Source organism: Emydura macquarii, unplaced genomic scaffold, assembly GCF_026122565.2.
Source record: "Emydura macquarii macquarii isolate MOO-44397 ecotype Brisbane River unplaced genomic scaffold, CSIRO-AGI_Emac_v2 contig_3671, whole genome shotgun sequence".
Taxonomy (NCBI): Eukaryota; Metazoa; Chordata; order Testudines; family Chelidae; genus Emydura; species Emydura macquarii.
The window spans coordinates 6,362,354-6,382,367 of record NW_027133808.1 but is presented as its reverse complement, the minus strand read 5'-3'; the positions used below and the strand labels follow the sequence as shown (position 1 = coordinate 6,382,367).

General features: G+C 35.0%; 1 protein-coding gene across 7 annotated transcripts in view; it reads left to right on the top strand.

Annotated features, from left to right (window-relative positions):
* CLYBL (citramalyl-CoA lyase) overlaps positions 1-20,014 on the top strand; it is a 242,967-nt gene that overhangs the window by 189,661 nt on the left and 33,292 nt on the right. For 4 of the 7 annotated variants that reach the window (XR_010917762.1, XR_010917761.1, XR_010917760.1 and 1 more), the window contains exons 4-8: positions 2,199-2,300; positions 4,276-4,369; positions 5,792-5,959; positions 8,744-8,797; positions 11,123-11,247. Coding sequence is in view for 4 of the 7 variants with exons in the window: in XM_067536786.1 (XP_067392887.1) it covers positions 2,199-2,300; positions 4,276-4,369; positions 5,792-5,959; positions 8,744-8,797; positions 11,123-11,247 (543 nt within the window). In the remaining 3 variants the exon portion in view is untranslated. Of the gene's footprint in view, positions 1-2,198; positions 2,301-4,275; positions 4,370-5,791; positions 5,960-8,743; positions 8,798-11,122; positions 11,248-11,540; positions 12,122-16,661; positions 17,299-20,014 lie in introns of those variants that run through there. The other 3 variants (XM_067536788.1, XM_067536785.1, XM_067536787.1) reach the window with 3 other exon arrangements.

The window sequence follows — 20,014 nt, the reverse complement described above, 5'->3', positions numbered from 1 at the left end:
ACACAGAGAATTTGTTGGATTTAATAACACAGTTTTTAAAAAGTTTAAATTTTTTTAAATAACAGAAGCCTTTTGCTGTTTATTTTTCCACTCAATTTTTTTATGTGAAACATAAAATCTGAAGGCTGATGCACAACTAAAAGATGGGCTTACTTGTTTTCTTTTGTGTGAGAATCTCTTGCTTTCCTTTTGTCCCTAGTATGGGTACTTGTTTGACTGGCATGGCTTATTGGACTATAACAAGCGTAACTCTCCCTCCTTTGTCATGGGACAATTCTCCCACAAATCCTGAACAGTGTGCATTCTTCCCAACACACTATTGGGTGTGCACTGGAATTGAAAGAATTGCTGAGGCCTGCTACTTCATCCCCTCCCCAATCTTTGTTTTTTTCCCCCTCTCCTTTTTTTCCCTCCCCACCTCACTGAAATGAACACTTTACCATGCCGGAAACATTTAATCGTCTTCTTTTGAAAAAATTAATTGAAACTTCTCCACTAGTTACCTTTTGTATTGGTGCTTATAACAAATTATAAAAAGAGGAATGGGACAGTATTTAATTAAAAATTCTCTTTTTTATTTTAAAAAACAAAGATATTAAAATGGAGCAACTTTTAAAAGAAACCCAACAATTTGACTATTAAAATGTTTTAAATCTAAAAAGGGTTCTTCCGTTTAAACCTTCATCTTAGTTATAAAACCCTAGTATCCATTCATATTTTTTATTTATAAAAAATCAAAATCATATAGGGATTTTAAAAACTAAAGCTGAAATTATTTTAGTACACTGCTTCCAGCGTTCATGCTCTGACCTGTATGAAGTTAACTATTTTCTGTTGCTCTACCTAAGACACTGTACATGTATGTGAATAGCATTGTTTGAATTGCAATGATTTTCTTAATTCTATATATTTTAGCCGACTTCTTTTCTCTGGGGAAAAGTTACTGAAGAGATGATGATGCTCAGAAAAATGTGGGGATGGTAGAATTCTTCATCATGAAAAGCTGTGATTTATTTTGGCCTAATTGTAAAGTTACTGCAAATTGCTTGAAAGCTTTTTAAAGATCTCAGTGATTAGATTTTCCTTTCTTTTGGGGAGGGGTGAGTGGGGGAAGCTAAAAGGGGAAATAACACCTCTAATCCAGCTTCTGGTAAATAGGCTGCCAGCTTTTAAAATGAGTTTCCTTTCTATTAGTCAGAATATTATGCTAAGCCTTAAGCATTAGTTTTTTATGTTGCCATAGCAGCCTTATTCCTGCAGGGTTGTGACCTGTGATGATTACAGTACAAAGCTTATAGGGTCTTGAAACCCCCTTTGAAGATGAAAAGTCTTTGATGGTTTATATTTATGCAAATCTCTTAGATATGATTTACCCAACTGAGACTGAATGGAGAGATGATTAAAATTCCCTTTTCCTTTGATATCCATTAATGGTTGCATATTCCTTAAATTTAAAATGGATGCATGTGTTATTTTTGTCTTTATTTACTAAAATATCTTTTACCATACCTGTGATATGTTTATCTCCTCACAAATTATTAGATCTAGACAGACATAATAGATTTACAATATAGGGGTTTTTTCTTTTGAAAGGAGAAAAATCTGTGCAAGAGCTTTTGTATGTTTCCAGATGATAGATTTTGGAATTTGGGCTACCCCACTGGCAGCTCAGAGCTAGCTGTGAACTGGTCTCATGGAAAAAATTGGAAAGCTTTGGTCTTCAAAGAATTAAACTTCCTTTTTAAGGCCTTGCTAGGTAAGCTAAAAATTATGAAGAAAAGCCTACTGAACAAAGGGTAACGGTGCCGTAATGAATAATACGGATGCCACTTAGAAGGTTGCGGAACTGTTACAGTGATGTTAGTATTAGACATGAAACAAAACAGGATGTCAGGTATATCGGTACTTCATTGTTTTTAAGGGCCTGCTGATTTGCATTTAACTACATCAGGGTGATAGGTGTTAAGCAAACATTTTTGCAATTAAACCTTTAAACTTCAAAATATAGGGTAATGCTGCAATTCAGAACTGTAGGCCTCAAAACAGACTTGGTTAAAAGCCTGAGGTTTTTTATTACAGTTCTGTTTTTGTTTGTTTTGTCATTACAGCCAGGTGAAAGATTTGAAAAGGTGCGCATACATATGGATATTTGTAAATGAATTTTTCTCTGGTCACGTATAACATTGTTCTGATTTTAGTTTTCAGACAAATTTTTACATCACTTAAAAGGTCGAACACTTGTAGAGCCAATGAATTTAATCCCTTTTGTGGAAACTGCAATGGGGTTGCTCAGTTTTAAGGTAAGGAACCTGGATGTGGTGAAGAGTTCATATTGTATCCTATCAGCAAACTTGATATATGTTAAATAGTCTATGTCCTTTAAATAAGAAATTTATCTAAATAGGGGAACTGAAAATTAATAAAGGGATTACAGTCCCCTAAAAAGCTTGTATGTTTTATTTCTCATGTTATTATGTAAAGACCTTTACAAAATCCAAAATAAATCAGTGAAATGCCAATTCCAGATAATACATACAGACCATAGAATAAGGTCATAGAATAAGACCCTATGCATTAATTTGAGTTTTTTTTTTACATTTCTTTTGTTTTAAAATATGGAGATGTATTTTGAAATGATGTAGAGACATCAAATTGTTGTTGTAAAACTTGACTATTTAGTAACTAGCATAGTTGACTTTGTATAACCTTGTATTTATAAATAATCTTTCATCATTTCAATAATCGTACCATAGTGTTTTTATAATGAATTCTCTTTATGGAATACTTCCAAATTTCATATTAGTGCTGTGAGAACAAATAATCGTTTTTCATATTTGTGTTCATAGGTATGTTTTGTGCTAGAAGTGTGGCTGAAGTTCTAAACTTCCCAACATTTGAACAACATGAATTTTTTATTATCGGGTTCACTTAAGTTCAAATTATATTTTTCTCTGCCTCGTATAATGATTGTTTCTAAATCTTCCTAAATATTATTTACAAACTGACTGATCTGATTCTCATGAAATACAAATGGCCCATAGGCTCATTATCCAGCCTGTGTTTCTACAGGGGACAGATACCAGTGATGATGAAATGGAAAATCGAATGCACTCACTGGAAATGTAATATTCTTCTCCTAAAGCTTCAAGGAAAAAGTTTCAGACTAATTAAAGACTTGTATATTAGAAGTGTTTGAGAAGATGCTGAGAGGCCTCATTGTCAACATGTGTACATATAGCAAAAATATTTATTCTTACTACATACCGTAAATATATCTTGAAACATAATTTAAAACATTAGTAGACAAACACATTCATGTTCACTGTCAGTACTCAGAGAGATTTCATTTTAAATTTAAAATTTTTTAGTAATTTTTCATCATGATATTTTGTAGCAGAATTCTTAATAAATACCGTAGTTCTTGATGTTGGCAGGACAGTTGCAGCTTAAAGTATACTGTATACAATAATAATAATAATAATTAATAATTTCTTATCCCACCAGCTCTCCCATATAGATGCCTAGTAGTACATGCCCAGTAATTACATCTGTCTCTCTAGGCATACCTTATGTTTCAAGAATATTAATATCAAAATCTTCTTGTATAAAATAGTAATAATGTTGACATGCATTTCTTTATATATAATACCTTTAAGTGCTGCTTGTTTTTACATTCATTTATTTCTGCACTACTTGTTTTGTGTTTTTGACTTCCTGTACCTATCTTTTAGTTCTATTTGACAGTATTAAAATTTTTAAATTCTCTAGTAAGGAATACTTCGAGTAAGGAATCTACAGCATTTTGAAATCTCCAACTATTATTTATTTAATAAAAGATATTCTCATCTTTGTTTCTGATGCAAAATTATTACATTCCAAAGCATAAACTAGTGAGGTAAAGTTCATGTGCTTATTCTGGAAAGTATTTAATAAGTACTTAGTTTACTGTAATTACATGCATTTCTAAAGTGTCAATCACAGTAATATCCATGGCATTGTGGTAAGCTCATTCATATTTAACGGGAAAAAAGGGTAGGAAATTCAGTATTGTATGCTGTAGCTACAGTATGTATATTCATATGCAAACATATTGTTTAGATTTTGCTATGAGTCATTTTAAGACATTCTGTGCACTATAGTAGTGACAGCACTTTGTTTAGTTGGAGCAATTTTAGCTGAAAGATTTCCAGAGTTTGATAATAAAATGAGTTGGTACAACATGTCTCTGTCATCCCTGCATATTAATAGAAATTAATATTGTGTTCTTATCTGAAGGCAGTCTGTGAAGAAACGTTAAGCATAGGATCCCAAGTTGGCCTTCATTTGGATGCAGTAGTCTTTGGAGGAGAGGATTTTCGTGCCAGCATAGGTTCTGACCTGTTTGTTTATTATAAATGTTAATGTATGACATTTGTAGTTGAGAATACTGATGATATTTTATCCACTTGTGGTGACTGCAGTAACTAAAGAACTCTAAGCATATGATTCTGCACTTACTTAAATGGGTTCATTTTTCCATCTTTCTGCAACATATTTATTAATGTAGATTATGTCATTGACATTTTGAAATCCAGAGCTCGATAAATTGATGACTTAGAAAAAACTGACTTTTTCCTATTCTTCTTGTCACACTGTTGCTAAAATAAAAAATAAACCTGTTGAATCACTAAGCTTATTTTTAACTGTAATAGTCAGATGAACAAGTATCTGTATATCCTCTTAGGTACCATATTTCAAGTCAAATTTTCATGTGTCCGTTTTTAACATTTATTTACAATGAAGTGTATTTTGACATCACAATACTTCCTTGTTAAGTTTTGCTTTAATAAATGTACTATAAACACTTCCTAGGTCAAAACAGTCATATCTCCTCATAGACTTGTGTTAAACTGATATTACCATTCCTCCAAAGCCAGAAGTATTCAAAATCTCTTTTATAAATTATTTGCTTAATAGAGACATTATCTTTTAAATGCCTATTTTTAATCTGATTCAGCTATAAACTCCTCAAAGGCAAGAAGTACAGAAGTATCAATGTCTTAATGAAGTATACATATTCTAATATAACAATTAACAACAAATTATTCTGTACAAGTTGCTAATCCATATCTGAACAGTGACCCTAAGGAAAAGAGAACAGATTATTATTTTTTCACACCAGAATTCATGTGAGAATATTTTTATCTAATGGACTGTGGACTCATGAAATCTTGTGAATGCTTTCTGTCCCTCTCAAAAGTCATCTGCCATAATTTTTTGAATTTTCTTGTCCAAGTACGAAAGCTAAAACATTTGGCTTAGGACATCAGTTGTGACAAGAATCACAACCAAGGAAAGTGCAATTCTGTTCTCAGTGTGAGTTTTTAACCATTTCGATGTACACAGTATGTCCATCTGTATAATGCTTCTCTTGGTGTAACGCTTTTCAGTGCCATTACAATAAGTAATAGAAGCAAATGATTACTGAAGGTGGATTCCTGCAGGCCTTGCTCAGCCAACACTCTCACTGTCTTCAATCTCAGAATCTATGATTTGAACCAAATCATACCCTAAATTTTAGAAGCTAAGACACGAAGAAAGTATTTTTTCTGGAGAAGCTTATATTTTGCCCAGTAAAACTATTTAAATGATTTCTAAACAACAGTTGGGCATACCCTTGTATCCCTCAAATATTTTTCTTTTTAAAAAAAGTGATGTAAATGAAAACTCAAAGAAATGTTATGCTGAAAAAGTTTCAAATGAGAAAATTTTAAAAACAATATTAACTTCTTTCTATTCATTGTTTTCTTAGGTGCTACAAGTAGTAAAGAAACTCATGATATTCTATACGCCAGGCAAAAAATTATTGTCACAGCAAAGGCTTTTGGACTACAAGCGATAGACCTTGTGTACATTGATTTCCAAGATGAAGATGGGCTCCGTAGGCAGTCAAGAGAGGGTGCCCTAATGGGTTTCACTGGTATGGTTATCTGACAACGTCTAAAAAATTATGTATTTTTCTCAATAAATAATAGGTGCATTTTATATCAGTTAGACTGCAAACTAGTTTGTGTTCACAGATCAGTTGTTGAAAGTCTAAGTGCTATCAAACGCATCCCAAATTACTTATGCCTTTAAAATTGCAGACAGAAAATTCAGACTGCAAAATCAGAGGCTGCTTTTTTGAAAAATCACATCAAGTATCTCACTATTTTTGTAAGGGAAGCCTGGGTATAAGATAAACAGTATGTGATTCCTCCTGACAGATTGTTCAAGTGAGATGTGCTTAGTGCTTACGGTGTTTAGTGCTGAACATTTTAATGTATTACTTTTTTGTATTTTTAAACAATTGCTAATCTTTTAAAAATTATTTATTTAATTATTTACTTGTTTAATAGCTATTTTTATGGTGAAGAAGTGGATAAAAACTCCCAATATGCTAATTAGCATATGAAAGTTATTTTCTTGTTTTCTTTGATTTGATTTCCCATATTCTGGCTCCCCTCCCATAAGTGCTTGTGCACCTGGTGCCACCTACAGGTATTGGCAGACGGCAAGACCAACAGGCTCTTTGCAACAGTCCTGTAACACTGACAATCCAGTAATTGGTATACCACATCATTCACTATAACCAAGGAGACATTGCAGCAACCAAAAGATGGTGCTTTTGTAATAGAAATCTATCTTTTGCTATACATTATTGAATTCTAGAAAATGGTACTAACACTTGAAATTATTTCTCTCAAAAATTATTCAAGTTAGACTCAAGATACTTGCATATTTGTTAGCTATTCATTACTGAAAGAATATGTCCTGAGATAATGATATAACAAGAGATAACACTTCTTAAAGTGAATGTAATGGCATATGGTACTTCAAAGCACTTTCATTATCTGAACAAAAAACGCAAATGAAAATTAAAATTAGCCTAAATGTTTCACACTTTGCTGTTAAAAACAACATGGGATGTCTGAAGAGGAACTCTGTGTAAACTCGAAAGCTTATCTTTTTCACCAACAGAAGTTGGTCCAGTAAAATATATTACCTCGCCCACTCTGTCTCTCATTGGGTTAATAGTAACTCTGGACTCTCTTCAGCATAGATTCTGCCCTATTATCTGTTGAACCTTGACAATTGCAAAATCTGAATCTTGATTCAGAGGCAAAATTGTTACTGTACCACAGCTATGGAACATTATTTTTGTCCATGTGGAGTTTCAGAGCCCAATCCTATTCCTGCTGAAGTCAATAGGAATATGACAAGGCTCTTTGACTTCACCACCTTCTGATGGCTAAGACACGTAGGCCAATGTTTTCTAATTTAGGCACCTAAATAAAATGACCTGATTTTTATAGGTCTTGAGCATCTACAGCTCCTGTTTGAAGTCAATTGGAGTTGCAGGTGCTAAGCATCCTTGAAAATTAGGCCATTTCATTTAAGTGCATAAATTAGAAAATTTTGGCTATCACTAACCTTGACAACATTTGGGATCTGACTGAATATGCATAAGAAATCATCTGACTTCAGTATGATGGGGTTTTGGCGAGGTAACAGTGGAGCTGGCAGTAACTAACTGCAAATCATTTAAATGTGACTGAAGTTGTAAGACTCAGATATGGCATAAGTAAGAAGGTTACATCTGACAATTCAGGGTGTCATGGGAAGTTAGTTCCTAACTCCTGCATGGAGGGTCTTTGGCTTTCTATATTACATTTAAAGATCTTCAGAGGGGACAAAGCTCATTAATATGAACTCGCAGCCTTTGCCTTTACCTTTTCCCTGTCTCTCTCCAGGGCTATAACCAGGAAATCCCAAAAATACCATGTCCCAGCATATAATCTGGTAAACAGTCCAGTCAGATGTGAAGTCATAATCCATAACCCTTCCACTGGGCAGAAGGCTGTTGATTGTTTTTGCTTAAAGACCCCCTTATTTCGTACAGCTGTTTAGTGGTGTGGTAATAAAATCCTGATGTATTATGTTGTTAAGAAGTTCTGAATACTTATTTCTCATGTATTTTGAAATCTTTAGGATCAAATCCTGCTAGTTTTACTCACAACTAATGCCACTGCAGACAATGGGTGTAACTAAAATGAACTAAATCTTTTACATAGCTCAAGAAATGGTTAATCAATTAATTGGCAAGGTACATAGAAAATAGATACTTATTTGGGACTCATAGGGCCAAATTCACTGTCTGCCTAAACAGATGCAACTCCAGAATTCTCAGCAAACTTTTATGTACTTACTTAGGAATGTAGTGATTTTTAACCCTTAATGTAAAGTAATTAAAATATGTGTATTGAAGTTTTAATAGTGTGCACATCTCAGAAATATATAGTTACTTGATATAAAATGGTTTCTTTATTTAAATATTTATATGACCATCACCACCATACTATCTTAAGTTTTCTTCTCATTTTCTTTTAAACTACAGATTGTAGGCAGCCTATTGTTTCTGCAATAAATGTGTGCATGCATGTACTGGGTGTTTTCTATCATCATATGCCACTGTAGTTTTTTTTTTAAATAGGTTTACTCTTACAGCAGCATATGTTTTACAGTGCCATAACATATGGACTTTAAATCAATGCGTTGTCTATATAAATGGTCATCAGCTTTAGGAATGTTTTTATCCAAAAATAAGTAAATCTTGGAATAAAGCTTTAACAGCTGACTTAGTCATTATAGCTACTCCAGTGCTACACGCTGAGAAGCTAGATATAAATATGAAACACTATAGGTTTTCCTCTCTTTTTTGCAGTCTTTTGTAGAAGAAAAAATGACACCATCATAGAGTTACCTAAAGACTTGACAGGTATTGATTTAAAGCATGATATATCAAGTGGTACTGTAAAAAGGATTTCATGGTCATAAATTTTAATGTCTTCCAATTTTGCACCCTCTCAGTAACTTGTCAATAACAACAGTTCAGTTTAAAATATTTGCTTCATTCCTGCATGGCATTAAACTCTATTATACAGTTGTGTGGGTACATAAGATGTGACAAAAGGCAACTCAGACCATAAATCAAATGTTACATTATATTTTCTATAATTTGTTCACCAATGGCACAAATTGCAGATTTTTACTATAAATACATTTTTAAAACTATTTTTAATACAGAAATGCAGTTGCCTTTTTAAAAATAATTTATACGGATCTTTTGATTTTTTTATTTTAAGTCATTGTCATAATGTTACATACATAATGAAATTATTTTCCCTGAAAATTAAGCTTTGTATGCTTCACTATGAATGATGTACACAATCTTCAATTTCAGAATTACCAGTTTAACTATTAAAAATAAAGCAAATTAAAAACCAAGAATAGTAATTTACTCACTTATTATCATTTGATTTCATTAAAAATTCTCTTCAACTACAACTAAAATTAAATACATTAGTAAAGGAAATGTTCTGTTAATTTAATTTCTTTCCAACAAAATAGTGCTTAAAGAATTTCAAGTTTTAAACTACTATTTTAAATTATTTTTCGACAGTAGATTGGAGTATCAGAATCTGAATATATGGATGCCCTGAGGATTGTAAATAAAGAATTGTGCAACAGGAAATAAAATTAAATTGAGCTTTTTACAGCAAATTTTTCTCAGAAATGTGATAATTCTGAACAATTCTTACTTGTTTATCTGTAAAAAATGTCTTGGGTTAAATTGGTTCACAAATTTATTTTTATGTCCTGCTACATTTTATTATTGTGTTGCCAAAGACTACAAATATTTTTTCTAATTATTAAATAATTTAAAAGTGAATGTATCATTTCCATAGTATTGCATGTGAATTATTATATGAAGTAAATTATTTATGTACAATGTATCTGTCTTTTAGTTTAAATGGGAATTTTTAAAAATAGCTTTTCTACCTGGAAAAAACACAGTCAGGACTCAGTGCTACAAAATTTTACTTACATGTACCCAGATCCTCCACTGAGATCCACTAGCATGGACCTTTGTGCTCATGCAGAGTCCCATTGGATCAGTTCACTATCAGATGGTGCAGGGGTCTGCACTAACTGATCCTGACACAGGTTTGGGGCCATGAATAATCTTTATTCACACAGGTAGTCTGATTGAGAAGTCCTTACTCACGTGAGAGATTCTAACCTTGAGTGGTACTGTGAATGTGAGTAACGTGGGACCACTTCTGTGAGGCAGGACTTGCAGGATCAGGCCCCTAATTTGTAACTATTTTTATTTGCTGCAAAGGAAAATTAATCTCTCCTCCATAAGCATTTAAGTAAACAGGAATATTACAGTATCATTTCTTTATAAAGAACATTTTAAAATTAGTTTAAGTTAAAAAATGAAAATCAAATCAGCATGTGAAAATTCCTTTTTAAAAATGTAAAACAAATAATATAGGCATTGTTTAATTTAAGCATCTGCAGTATGGGTTAAAACTTAATACCCAACTCAGCAATCAAATGTGAAACTCCTTAATAAAATTAACAGGCAACATTTAGTTTATTTTTGTTATATTTATATATATATATTTATGCAAGAAAAGGATAAAAAGATGCCTATCTAAATCTCTAGGTACCTTTGAAGTTCATTAATATAACAAATAACAAAAAGAAAAGTATGATTATGCCCCAGCAATAACTAACTAGTCATTAAAGGGTGGTGGGGCGGGGAAAGAATTTTGAATATATTTTAATTGCTAAACAAATTATGGGAATGTAGGGACTAATCCTTTTGTAGAATTAAGAAAGCTATCAATGAAATAGATTTTCAGGTTGTTTAATTTTTCAATAAAACAGTAATTGTGAGTTTCTGATGCTATTATTTATACAGCTAGAATTTAAAGATAAGTTATACTTAAATTGATATTGGCAAGATTTGTCTAACACTTACACCTGTAATGACAAAAGGAAGATGTGTGGATTGAAATGGATGGAAAGAATTGTATATTTTGAACAGTAATGAATACAATTTCTGCATTAGATTTGTTCATCTAATAGCTTGAAAAAGGTTGTTCAGTTTAATAATACAAGGAATCTAGTAAAATAATTAGTTATTTAGCATAAAGTCTATGAGGCATTTGAGAGCCTCAAGTGGTTGGAACATTTTGTTGAACATCTGTTTGTTGATGCATGATTCTAGTGTTATTAATCTTCTTTGTAGGTAAGCAGGTGATTCACCCTAACCAAATTGCTGTTGTCCAGGAACAGTTCTCGCCAAGCTCTGAAAAAATAAAGTGGGCACAAGAACTGATTTCTGCTTTTGAAGAACATCAGAGATTAGGAAAGGTAATTATTTTGTTAATATCACATGTAGAATGCCAGTTAGAAAAATATTTAAATTTGAGAAAAATAGTGGGGAGTGTTTGTTTTTACAGTAACAAATATACAGTAACTTATGGTTTTGTTAGGAAAATGTATGTCATGGTAGAATGCAGCTAGAATATTTATGATAAATATGGAACTTCTCAAATATGTGCACAAATACTCTTTCTTTAGTCTCCTTCTTGTCTTAACTTTTATCCTTTAAATAAAATTCTTTGCTGATCGGGAACTAAAAATACTATTAAATTTTTTCATAGAAATCATCATGGTATTGTCATATGAAAATAATTTGCAATCAAAGGACAAGTAGCATGGGAGAAAAACACATTCTGCTTGTTTTGATATTACTTGTGGGAAGAAATAAATAGATTTTAAATTATTTATTTTAAGAAAGTATATGATAAAATGTCTTTAGTTATGGGGTCCGATTCTGCAACCACTTACACATGTGGATAAAGTTACTTATGTGCATAACTGTTTGTTTGCCAAATGTGGCTCTTAATAATTAAAAATGGGAATGTTTTCTATATATTTGTAACAATTTCTGGACCTGAGATTTGGATAGAGTGGAAAGGAAATTAACACTAGAATATGATTGTTCCTAATTTAGTGCATCATTGAGTCTCATGTTTCCTGCTCTGTGGGTTTCTGCTATGTAAATATTGCGGTGGTGATGCACAATCTGTCTCCACTTTGTGCCAGTAATACTTAAATTAGGGGTCGCCTGAAGGAAGATTTTATGCTAGTTGCAGCATTGTCAGTTAATTATCTTAAAGGTTATTTGCTATAATCCAGTTTGCCTCTTTCTGAAAGAAAAAAGTTGCATCTAAGTACTGTATGTTTATCTTAGTTACAGCCAAACCCAAGACTGTTAAAAAGCCAGGGGAATTTTGCAACAATTAGTTGCACACAAGTGAAATACCTGAAGTGTGTTTGTACAAAATGTAAGTGCAAAATAATAATAATAGTAATAAGTAAATCTTCTGCAGTAAATCTGAACACACAAGACTGTGTATAGATTTGTACTTTTTACTCGTAAAGTATAAATGTTCCCAATAAATTCCTTTACTTTATGATGTATGGAAATACATTGAAAGTTATATCTTTCCCACTTGCACACATTTCTGATGCAATTAAAGATTGCATATTAGAAATTCTAGAAAGGTCATAGCAGATTTGTGATTAATTTATGCCCACACTTCAGAATAAAGCTATTTCAAAGGTAACAGTTACTTGTCTGCCCTTCACTATGCTAAGCTACCCTAACCTAACTACGGTACCTAGGTATTACTACCATGTCCATCACTTGATATTTAGGTGTCAGCCTGGATAATCGCTTCATGTCACCATCATCATGTTAGCTTTCTGTGTCTCATTGTTCTGTTCCCTTTATGTCTATGCTTAATGTAAGTAATGTAGAGCGATAACATGCATGCATAATTTTTCACATTTTTCTGATTCAGATATACTACATCACTTACAAATGCATTTATACACAATGCAAGTAGAAGTACTTATCAGAGTATTTTCCAGGGAAATAATAATCAGGCAAATAATAAATGTTCAAATGACAGACTCGGCAGAATATTTGTTTATGTTAGTGGCTTATATGTCATGAGTCCATGTAAATTTAATGTCAAAACCCTATCAAAACAGTACACCTTGTAATTTGTATAACTAGAGAGGGAAGAGGATATACTTTAATTACAATAGCATAACAAAATAAAATAACAAAAACTTTACAGATATGGCATTTAAGGATCCTGAATTATGAAAGCATTACTTTTCTAATTTGTTTTAAAAGTGCTATTTTAATAGCAGTTTGCCCCCAAATTGCTGGTTTCTTGATTAGATCAGCACTTTATGAAAGTTTTGTTGTAACAAGTGCTTTCTAACTCGGTTGGAAGCTTCTATAACTCTTTAACAAATATAGATTTGCTTCTTTGCTAACCAGTTTACATGTTTCTTAAATTTTAGATATAAAGTTCTATCAAAAAACCTAAAAAACTCTAGGTAGGCAGGTTATTTTGTGACCTGCTGGAATTCTTAACATTTAAATATTACTAGGTTTTCATAACAAAAAAATGAGTAAATAGGTTGCTGTGTGCAATGTTTCCTGCAAACTTCTTAACTGAGTTTGTATTGCTGTACTACATGTGTCACCAAGAAAAGCCTGAACAATCTGATTACTTAATTTTTCCAAAGCAAAGGTATCTCACAGGAGGGACCTCACACTGTGTATCCAGAGAGATGTTAAAATTACAGTAATAACACTTTCCATCTCATCCTCTAAGAAATATTTCATATATTGCTTTTAGAAATCCTAATGTGCACTTGGTGAAACACCACTCTTGTTTTCTTTTTTTCTTTGATTAAATTAGAACTTGTATGTCAGTAAATCCAAAAATATAGCATAGATTCATACTGTTCAATCTTGCATGCTTTTTGTTATGTTATTAATCAAAATTGAAAGCCTGAAAAAAATATAAATGAAAGGGATTTGAGGGCTAGGTTGCTCACAGATAAATTATTGGTCTTCATCCTCTAGGATCACAGTTTGTTGTTAATTGGTTTCAAAGTTTGATGCCCTTAGTCAACAATAGTTTGCATTAAAATACAATAATCAGCTCTCATAATTTATCACAGTTTGACAGATACAATAGTCACAGTAATCTTTGTTTGAGAAAAGGCTGAAACCAGACCACTATATCTTGGAGACTCAAATACTTTGTTTGATACAGTGGTCCCTGCATGTGAGAACAGAGGTGACTAAGAATTTGAATCACAAGTGGACTTTAGGGTATTTTAGACACTCCTGTAGTCCTCAGGGAGAAAAAGAGATTCTGCTAGCCCAGATTATTTGGAATAACTTTATGGGCGTGGTCCTGTTTGCACTGAAGCCAATGAAAAAACTTTCATTAACTTTAACACTAGCAGGATTGGGCCCTATGCATAGGTAATGAAAACAAGTAATGACTAATACAATACATACACCACTGATCCAAAAACTGGACCTCCACCTAGTGTATCATTTGTGTTTATACTTTACTGTTTGTGTCTGATTTGGACACAATATTATTCATTGTTGAACTAACGCACCATTCTTTTAAAGGGCTTTGAGATCTGCAGATGAAAAGTGCTATATGAAAGCAAAGTATTATTATAATATAGCTTCAGTCATTTTTCAGAGAGAAGCGCATTACAAAATTGCTATGATGTATGATTCCTAGAACTAAATTCAGTTTGGAAAAAGCAGGTACAACCCCCATGAAAGTCTAAAAGTGGTATAGAATAAATCTTAATCATAGATTGGATTCAAGAGGCAAGACTGTATAACTTGCACTGATATGGCATTCAGTAGGCCAAATTTTGCTCTTACTCTGGTTTAAATCTGGAGTAGCTCTACTACAGTAAATGGAGATACAGCAATACAAATCTAAATTAAATGAGGACAGAAACTGGCCCAGCTGGCATACGAAATGAATAACTTACACTCCAGAAAAGCAGGCTGGAGGTAGCTGGAAAAGCTATTAATAGGCTGTCAGAAAAAACAGCTTTCCTTTTAATGTAACTACATTATATTTTACTGTGTTCCCTTATTTTCTCACCCAAAATGCAACTTAATCCGCCATTTCATGACTGATAAATTTGACCCAAAAAATACTTTAAAAACCATAGCAGCTTTTTTGTGTTTATATATAATACAAATAGTAAATTATTTTAAAATACATTTAGATTGAGTATTCTTGTACAATCTGAGTTAAAAATATTATATTAGGTGCAGTATCATTATTGTAAGGGTCTTTACCATTCATCTGAGATGGGTTTTTTTTTAGTTTGATATCAAGCAAAAATGACAATTGGTGTGCAAAAGGATAAAATAAAAGTCTTATTAAGCTTTTAATAAATATTTAAAAGGAACCTGATCAGTCAACCAGAAAAGAAAGAGCTCAACATTGCCTCAAAAGTCACACATAAATTCAGTGTAATTTAAAGTTCAGATAAGTAATTCACAATTCAAAGATGTAACTTTGGTTGAGTGCTTTAGGCTCCAGAGGACTAAATTGAAAGAATGATATATATTGTGCTATGTATGTATAAAATTCTTAGCAGGTCTTTGGCATCTGAATGATATGCAAACTCAAGTAATTTGACAAACTATGCAGTAGCTTTTATAGTCCTTCCTGGAATCCTTTTATTTACACAGTATCTGGTCTGCAAGGGAATTGCTCACAATGGCCCTGTCATAAGTCTTTGTTTAGAAGAGTCTGAACCCAGGCTACTGTATCTTGGAAACAATCTGCATGCTAGGGCTTGTATTTGGGAGTGATCCAATTCCTCTTGAGATCAGTGACAGTCTTTCCCCTGACTTCAGTGGAGTGGGATCCAGCCCTCAGGAAGGAGTCTATGGCTTGGTCTACATTTACCCGGTGATTTGGTGGCAGTTGACGGGAGTTACGCAAGCTACTCCCGTCAACTGCTGTGCTTCTCTTCTGCGCGCTGTCTTCACTTCACTGCACCTCTTGAGGAGGTGTTTTAGTACATCGGCTTCCTGATCAATTGAGCGGGTCTACACTGACGGCTCAATCGATCCAGATAAGTTGATCTGAAGGCGGAAACTGCCACCGTCAGTGTAGACATACCCTATGTGTCTGTAGCATGTGGCTCCCTTTGCCTTCCCAAGGGGCTGTTCTTCTGGAAGAGGGCTCCTTAGCACATGTGCCAATGAGAATGTGTCTAATGAGGAGGCCTCAGGACCTGGCCCCCAAGCTCTTTCTTCGTTGTGGGCTTGTCTACACTTAAAATGCTGCAGCAGCACAGCTGTAGCACTTCAGTGAAGACACTGCCTAAGCTGATGGGAGGGACTCTCCTGTTGGTGTAGATACTCCATCTCCCCAAGAGGCAGTAGCTAGGTCTTTGGGCAGCCTAGCACTGTCTACACTGGGGGTTAGGTCGGTTTAACTGCATCATTCAGGGGCGCAGATTTTTCACACCCCTAAATGATGTAGTTATACTGATCTAGTTTCCTAGTGTAGACCAGGCCTCTAATAACTGTTGGGCTGCAAATCTGTTCAGGCTCTCACCTGGGTCAGGAGGCCCCTGTTTCTGGCTGCTTCCTGAACAGCTCTGACCTAGAAACTTCCATTCCCTGATTTTGAGAGCTAAGGAGATGCCCTAGCTTGTTTCCCTGGTGTTAGGGCCACTCCCTTGGAATCTCTATGGCTAGTCCTCCAGAACTCTATGTATAGAGACTTAATGTATAGTGTCTCAACCCCACCAGTGGCCATAGATCTATGGCTAGAGCAACACTGGGCCACATTGGCCTACAGGGCTTGACCGGAGCATCAAGCAGAGTCCCTCCTCCTCTTCCCTGCCAGGTAGCAAGAAGAAACCAGAGCTCAGCACCCAGCTAGGGGCCAGCAGCCCAGCCAGTGCCTCTCCCAGACAATGGTAGGAAGCAGCCAGATCACCCATCTCACCTAGTCCAAGAAAAAAGAGCAGCGAGAGGCAGAGCTTCAAAGAGCTGCCAGCTACCAAGACGCCAGCCCAGGGAGCTACCAAGAGCATGGATATTCTGATAGTTTGTTTCAGGCTGAAGCCTGGTCAAGCTTAAATTCTGGTAATCAGGACATTTGCTGTCATTTGTATAAGTAAGGAAATGCATACTCCTCACAAATGTAAATTAATGAGTAAAGTGATTTGCATAAAATCACCACTTTGTTTACCTTTCAGCTTTAAGAGGTATGGAATCAGGTACGTATCTACAGATAATAAATATAGTGCCCCTGAAATGTTGCAAATGGCATTATTACTTAAAAATTCTACATAGCACTTTCGAGGTGACAGTGTGGAAAAATATCTGTACTCTAATGCACATAATTATAGTTCATATTATTAACTAAAGTCTCTTATGTAGCTGTGTTATTCAGAAGAGAGACCAAAAAAGTGTGCTATAGCACAACTGGTGGATTTCTTCCCATAGAAAAGACTATTTTGGGGCAAATTGTGAACCTCCATTATGTAGTGGTAAGGGGCACATTAGCTTATTATTCCTGCATATGCTGACTCTACACTGCCACGAAGAATCCTCAGGACAGTTGTGCCAGCTAGGGTGGATGTGGGGCAGAAAGGTTCTTTGTCTGCTTTGCAGTTCAGACCTGCCAAAGCTCACAAGAGCATTGTACAAATGATTTGCTTGCCTCCCTCCCAAAAAGGTCCTCTGTGGATCTTGATCCTTTTACCTCCTGTTACTGAAGCCCTGTGGCTAATTCACAGGCAGGCTAATACACCCTGTGAGCTGGGAGAGTTGCAGATCTCAGGCTGCAGTTCAGGCCCAAATGTCTACACCTCAGTTAAACAGACCCTTAGCCCAAGCTCTGTAAGCCCAAGTCAGCTTGCCCGGGGCAGTCACAGGTTTTTAATTGCAGTGTAGACGTACCTAAAGAGTCCAACATCAGTTTAAACTTTAAAGGGACCTTTGAATAAGAAAAGGAAGTCTGTCTCTAGAAATTTTTTATCTGAGTGCCTCACTGTTTCTAGCATCTGTGTAATCTGTATATTTTGTGCATCTAGGTTAGTTATTTGATAGCTGCCAGTTCCTGCCTTCCCAGAAAGGAATTTTAAAAAAAGAAAATAGGCTACCCAAGAATCCTAGATAGATTTGATTTGGGAGGTTAATTTTTAAACAGTCTTCTGGGAAGGGAGGAACAGAAAACCTCATATTGTTATAGCCTGAAATATATTGACCACGACCACCTCATGCTTTCCCGAACTTCCTTAGCCAGACCTTAGTGGATTACTAAACCTTAAAGATTTGTCAGTGAAAAGGCGGAGAGAAGGGTCTTGTCCCAGCTCATTATGATAGCTTTTCCTTTTGAAAAGGGGTTTTGGAAGAAAACCTGGATTCAATCCTATCTGACCTGTCAGGCAACAAATTGATCTTCCAGTGTTGACTTCTCAGAAAATAAGTCTAAATCCTCTTCCTTAGGAAAAAGTCACCTAATTTGTAGTTAGGAGGTTCTCTGATAAGCATAAGCATAATTCCAGTTTTTGGAAAAAGGGGTGCCCGTTCCTTTTGTTTATAAACCTGGAAGTAAACCCAAGCCATTCTCCTGAGCCCTTAAGCAGAGGAGCAAAGGTTTCAGACAGTCATTTTTTCCCCTTCATGGAAATTCTTTGTCTAAGGATTTTTGCTTAATCCCAGTGGGATCTTTTTGAACACCTGGGTCTTTTTCTATAGTCTCCTGTGGGTGTCCTTGTAGTATCCTCCTGTTTCCTTCTCTTCCCAGAATAGCAGTCTTCCCTTCCTTTCTCTGTAAACTGTTTAACAGTTTGAGGGCTTGGGAATAGTGTTCCCAGATGAGGCAAACCGATTTTGATGCATTTATTCCACATTCTTTGTGGCCTCAGAGAAGGTGATATCAGACCTTTTTATGTTTATTTTAGGATTTGGAAGCGGATGAACCATTTCATAAAACCGCAGAGAATTAAAATGGCATCTTTCACCTAGCAATGGATCAGGAATATTTCCTAGATTTGACAATGCCTGCTTACACATCCCCTTCTCTCCTTTCCATCCGACGTACATGAGGTTTGCATTGGCTAGCTGACATTTCCAGTTTAGCTCTTTTCCATTTAGTCTGCCTGAGAGTGTTCACAGAGGTCATAGTGTCAGCCCTCCATTGAAAGGATCTTACATAATTACTTATTTAGACAACAGGTTTATTCACACACAGTCTCTAGATTGGGTTACGCAAGCAGTATGGGATTTACTGGGTCTCATAATGAATAGTGGGGGAAGAGGATGAACACTTCAGGTCCTAGACAAAATGCATATTGCCTCAAATGTGAGCCTGTCAGGGTGAGGAGCTAACACACGTCTACTCAGTGCAGGGAACATGATCTCCAAGGAAAAGAGAGTTCCACATAAATATCCAGGAGATTGGGGGCGGGGGAAGAAGAGAGAGAATTAGCCTTCTTAGTGTTCAGAAGGCTAATCCAAGGGAAGCACATCTTCATAAAGTCCATCAGCACAGCAGTATTTGTGTACCTAGACTATGAAAAACATAACCCTGCTAGGGGACTCTGCTCCTTTTGTTCATCTGAATGGAGGTCATTATCCTCCTACTTAGGCCATGTTGATTCCAGGTCATCTTACATGTAGAGCAGACTGACTAAGCCACTAAAAGAGTATTCCAGAAGAGTGGTCCTAAAGGCAAAAGCCTTTCAGCAAGAATTGGGGAGACCCACCATATATCTGTTTGCAACAAAATGCAGTACCAGGTGCTCCCTTTCAGGCAGCAGGTATGCTGTCATTTCATGAAACTTTCCGTTGGCTGACAATTTCCTCTTCTTACACTCATTGGAGGAGCCTAAAGAAAACTGAAGGTCACAAAACTGCTTTCATCCTAATTACTCTGAACTGACCAAAGTAGTCTTGGTGTGTAGATCTGCTTATGATCATATAAGACTCCTTCTGTCCTTATGCCAGGACCTTTTTCAGCAGGGCCCAATAATGCCCCTTAGCGGCTTACTAAACCTTAAAGATCTTATCCAGTGGTACATTTAGAACAAGAGAGTTGAGAGAATAAAGCACTTTAGAAAACCGCATACTGTATGAGAGGTCTCAGTGTGCATGAGCAATTGTGCAACACCATCTTCTGAGATCTTTCTGGAAAAAAAAAGGGAATGGAACCACTCACATACAATCCTGTCCATCCCTGCCATAGTT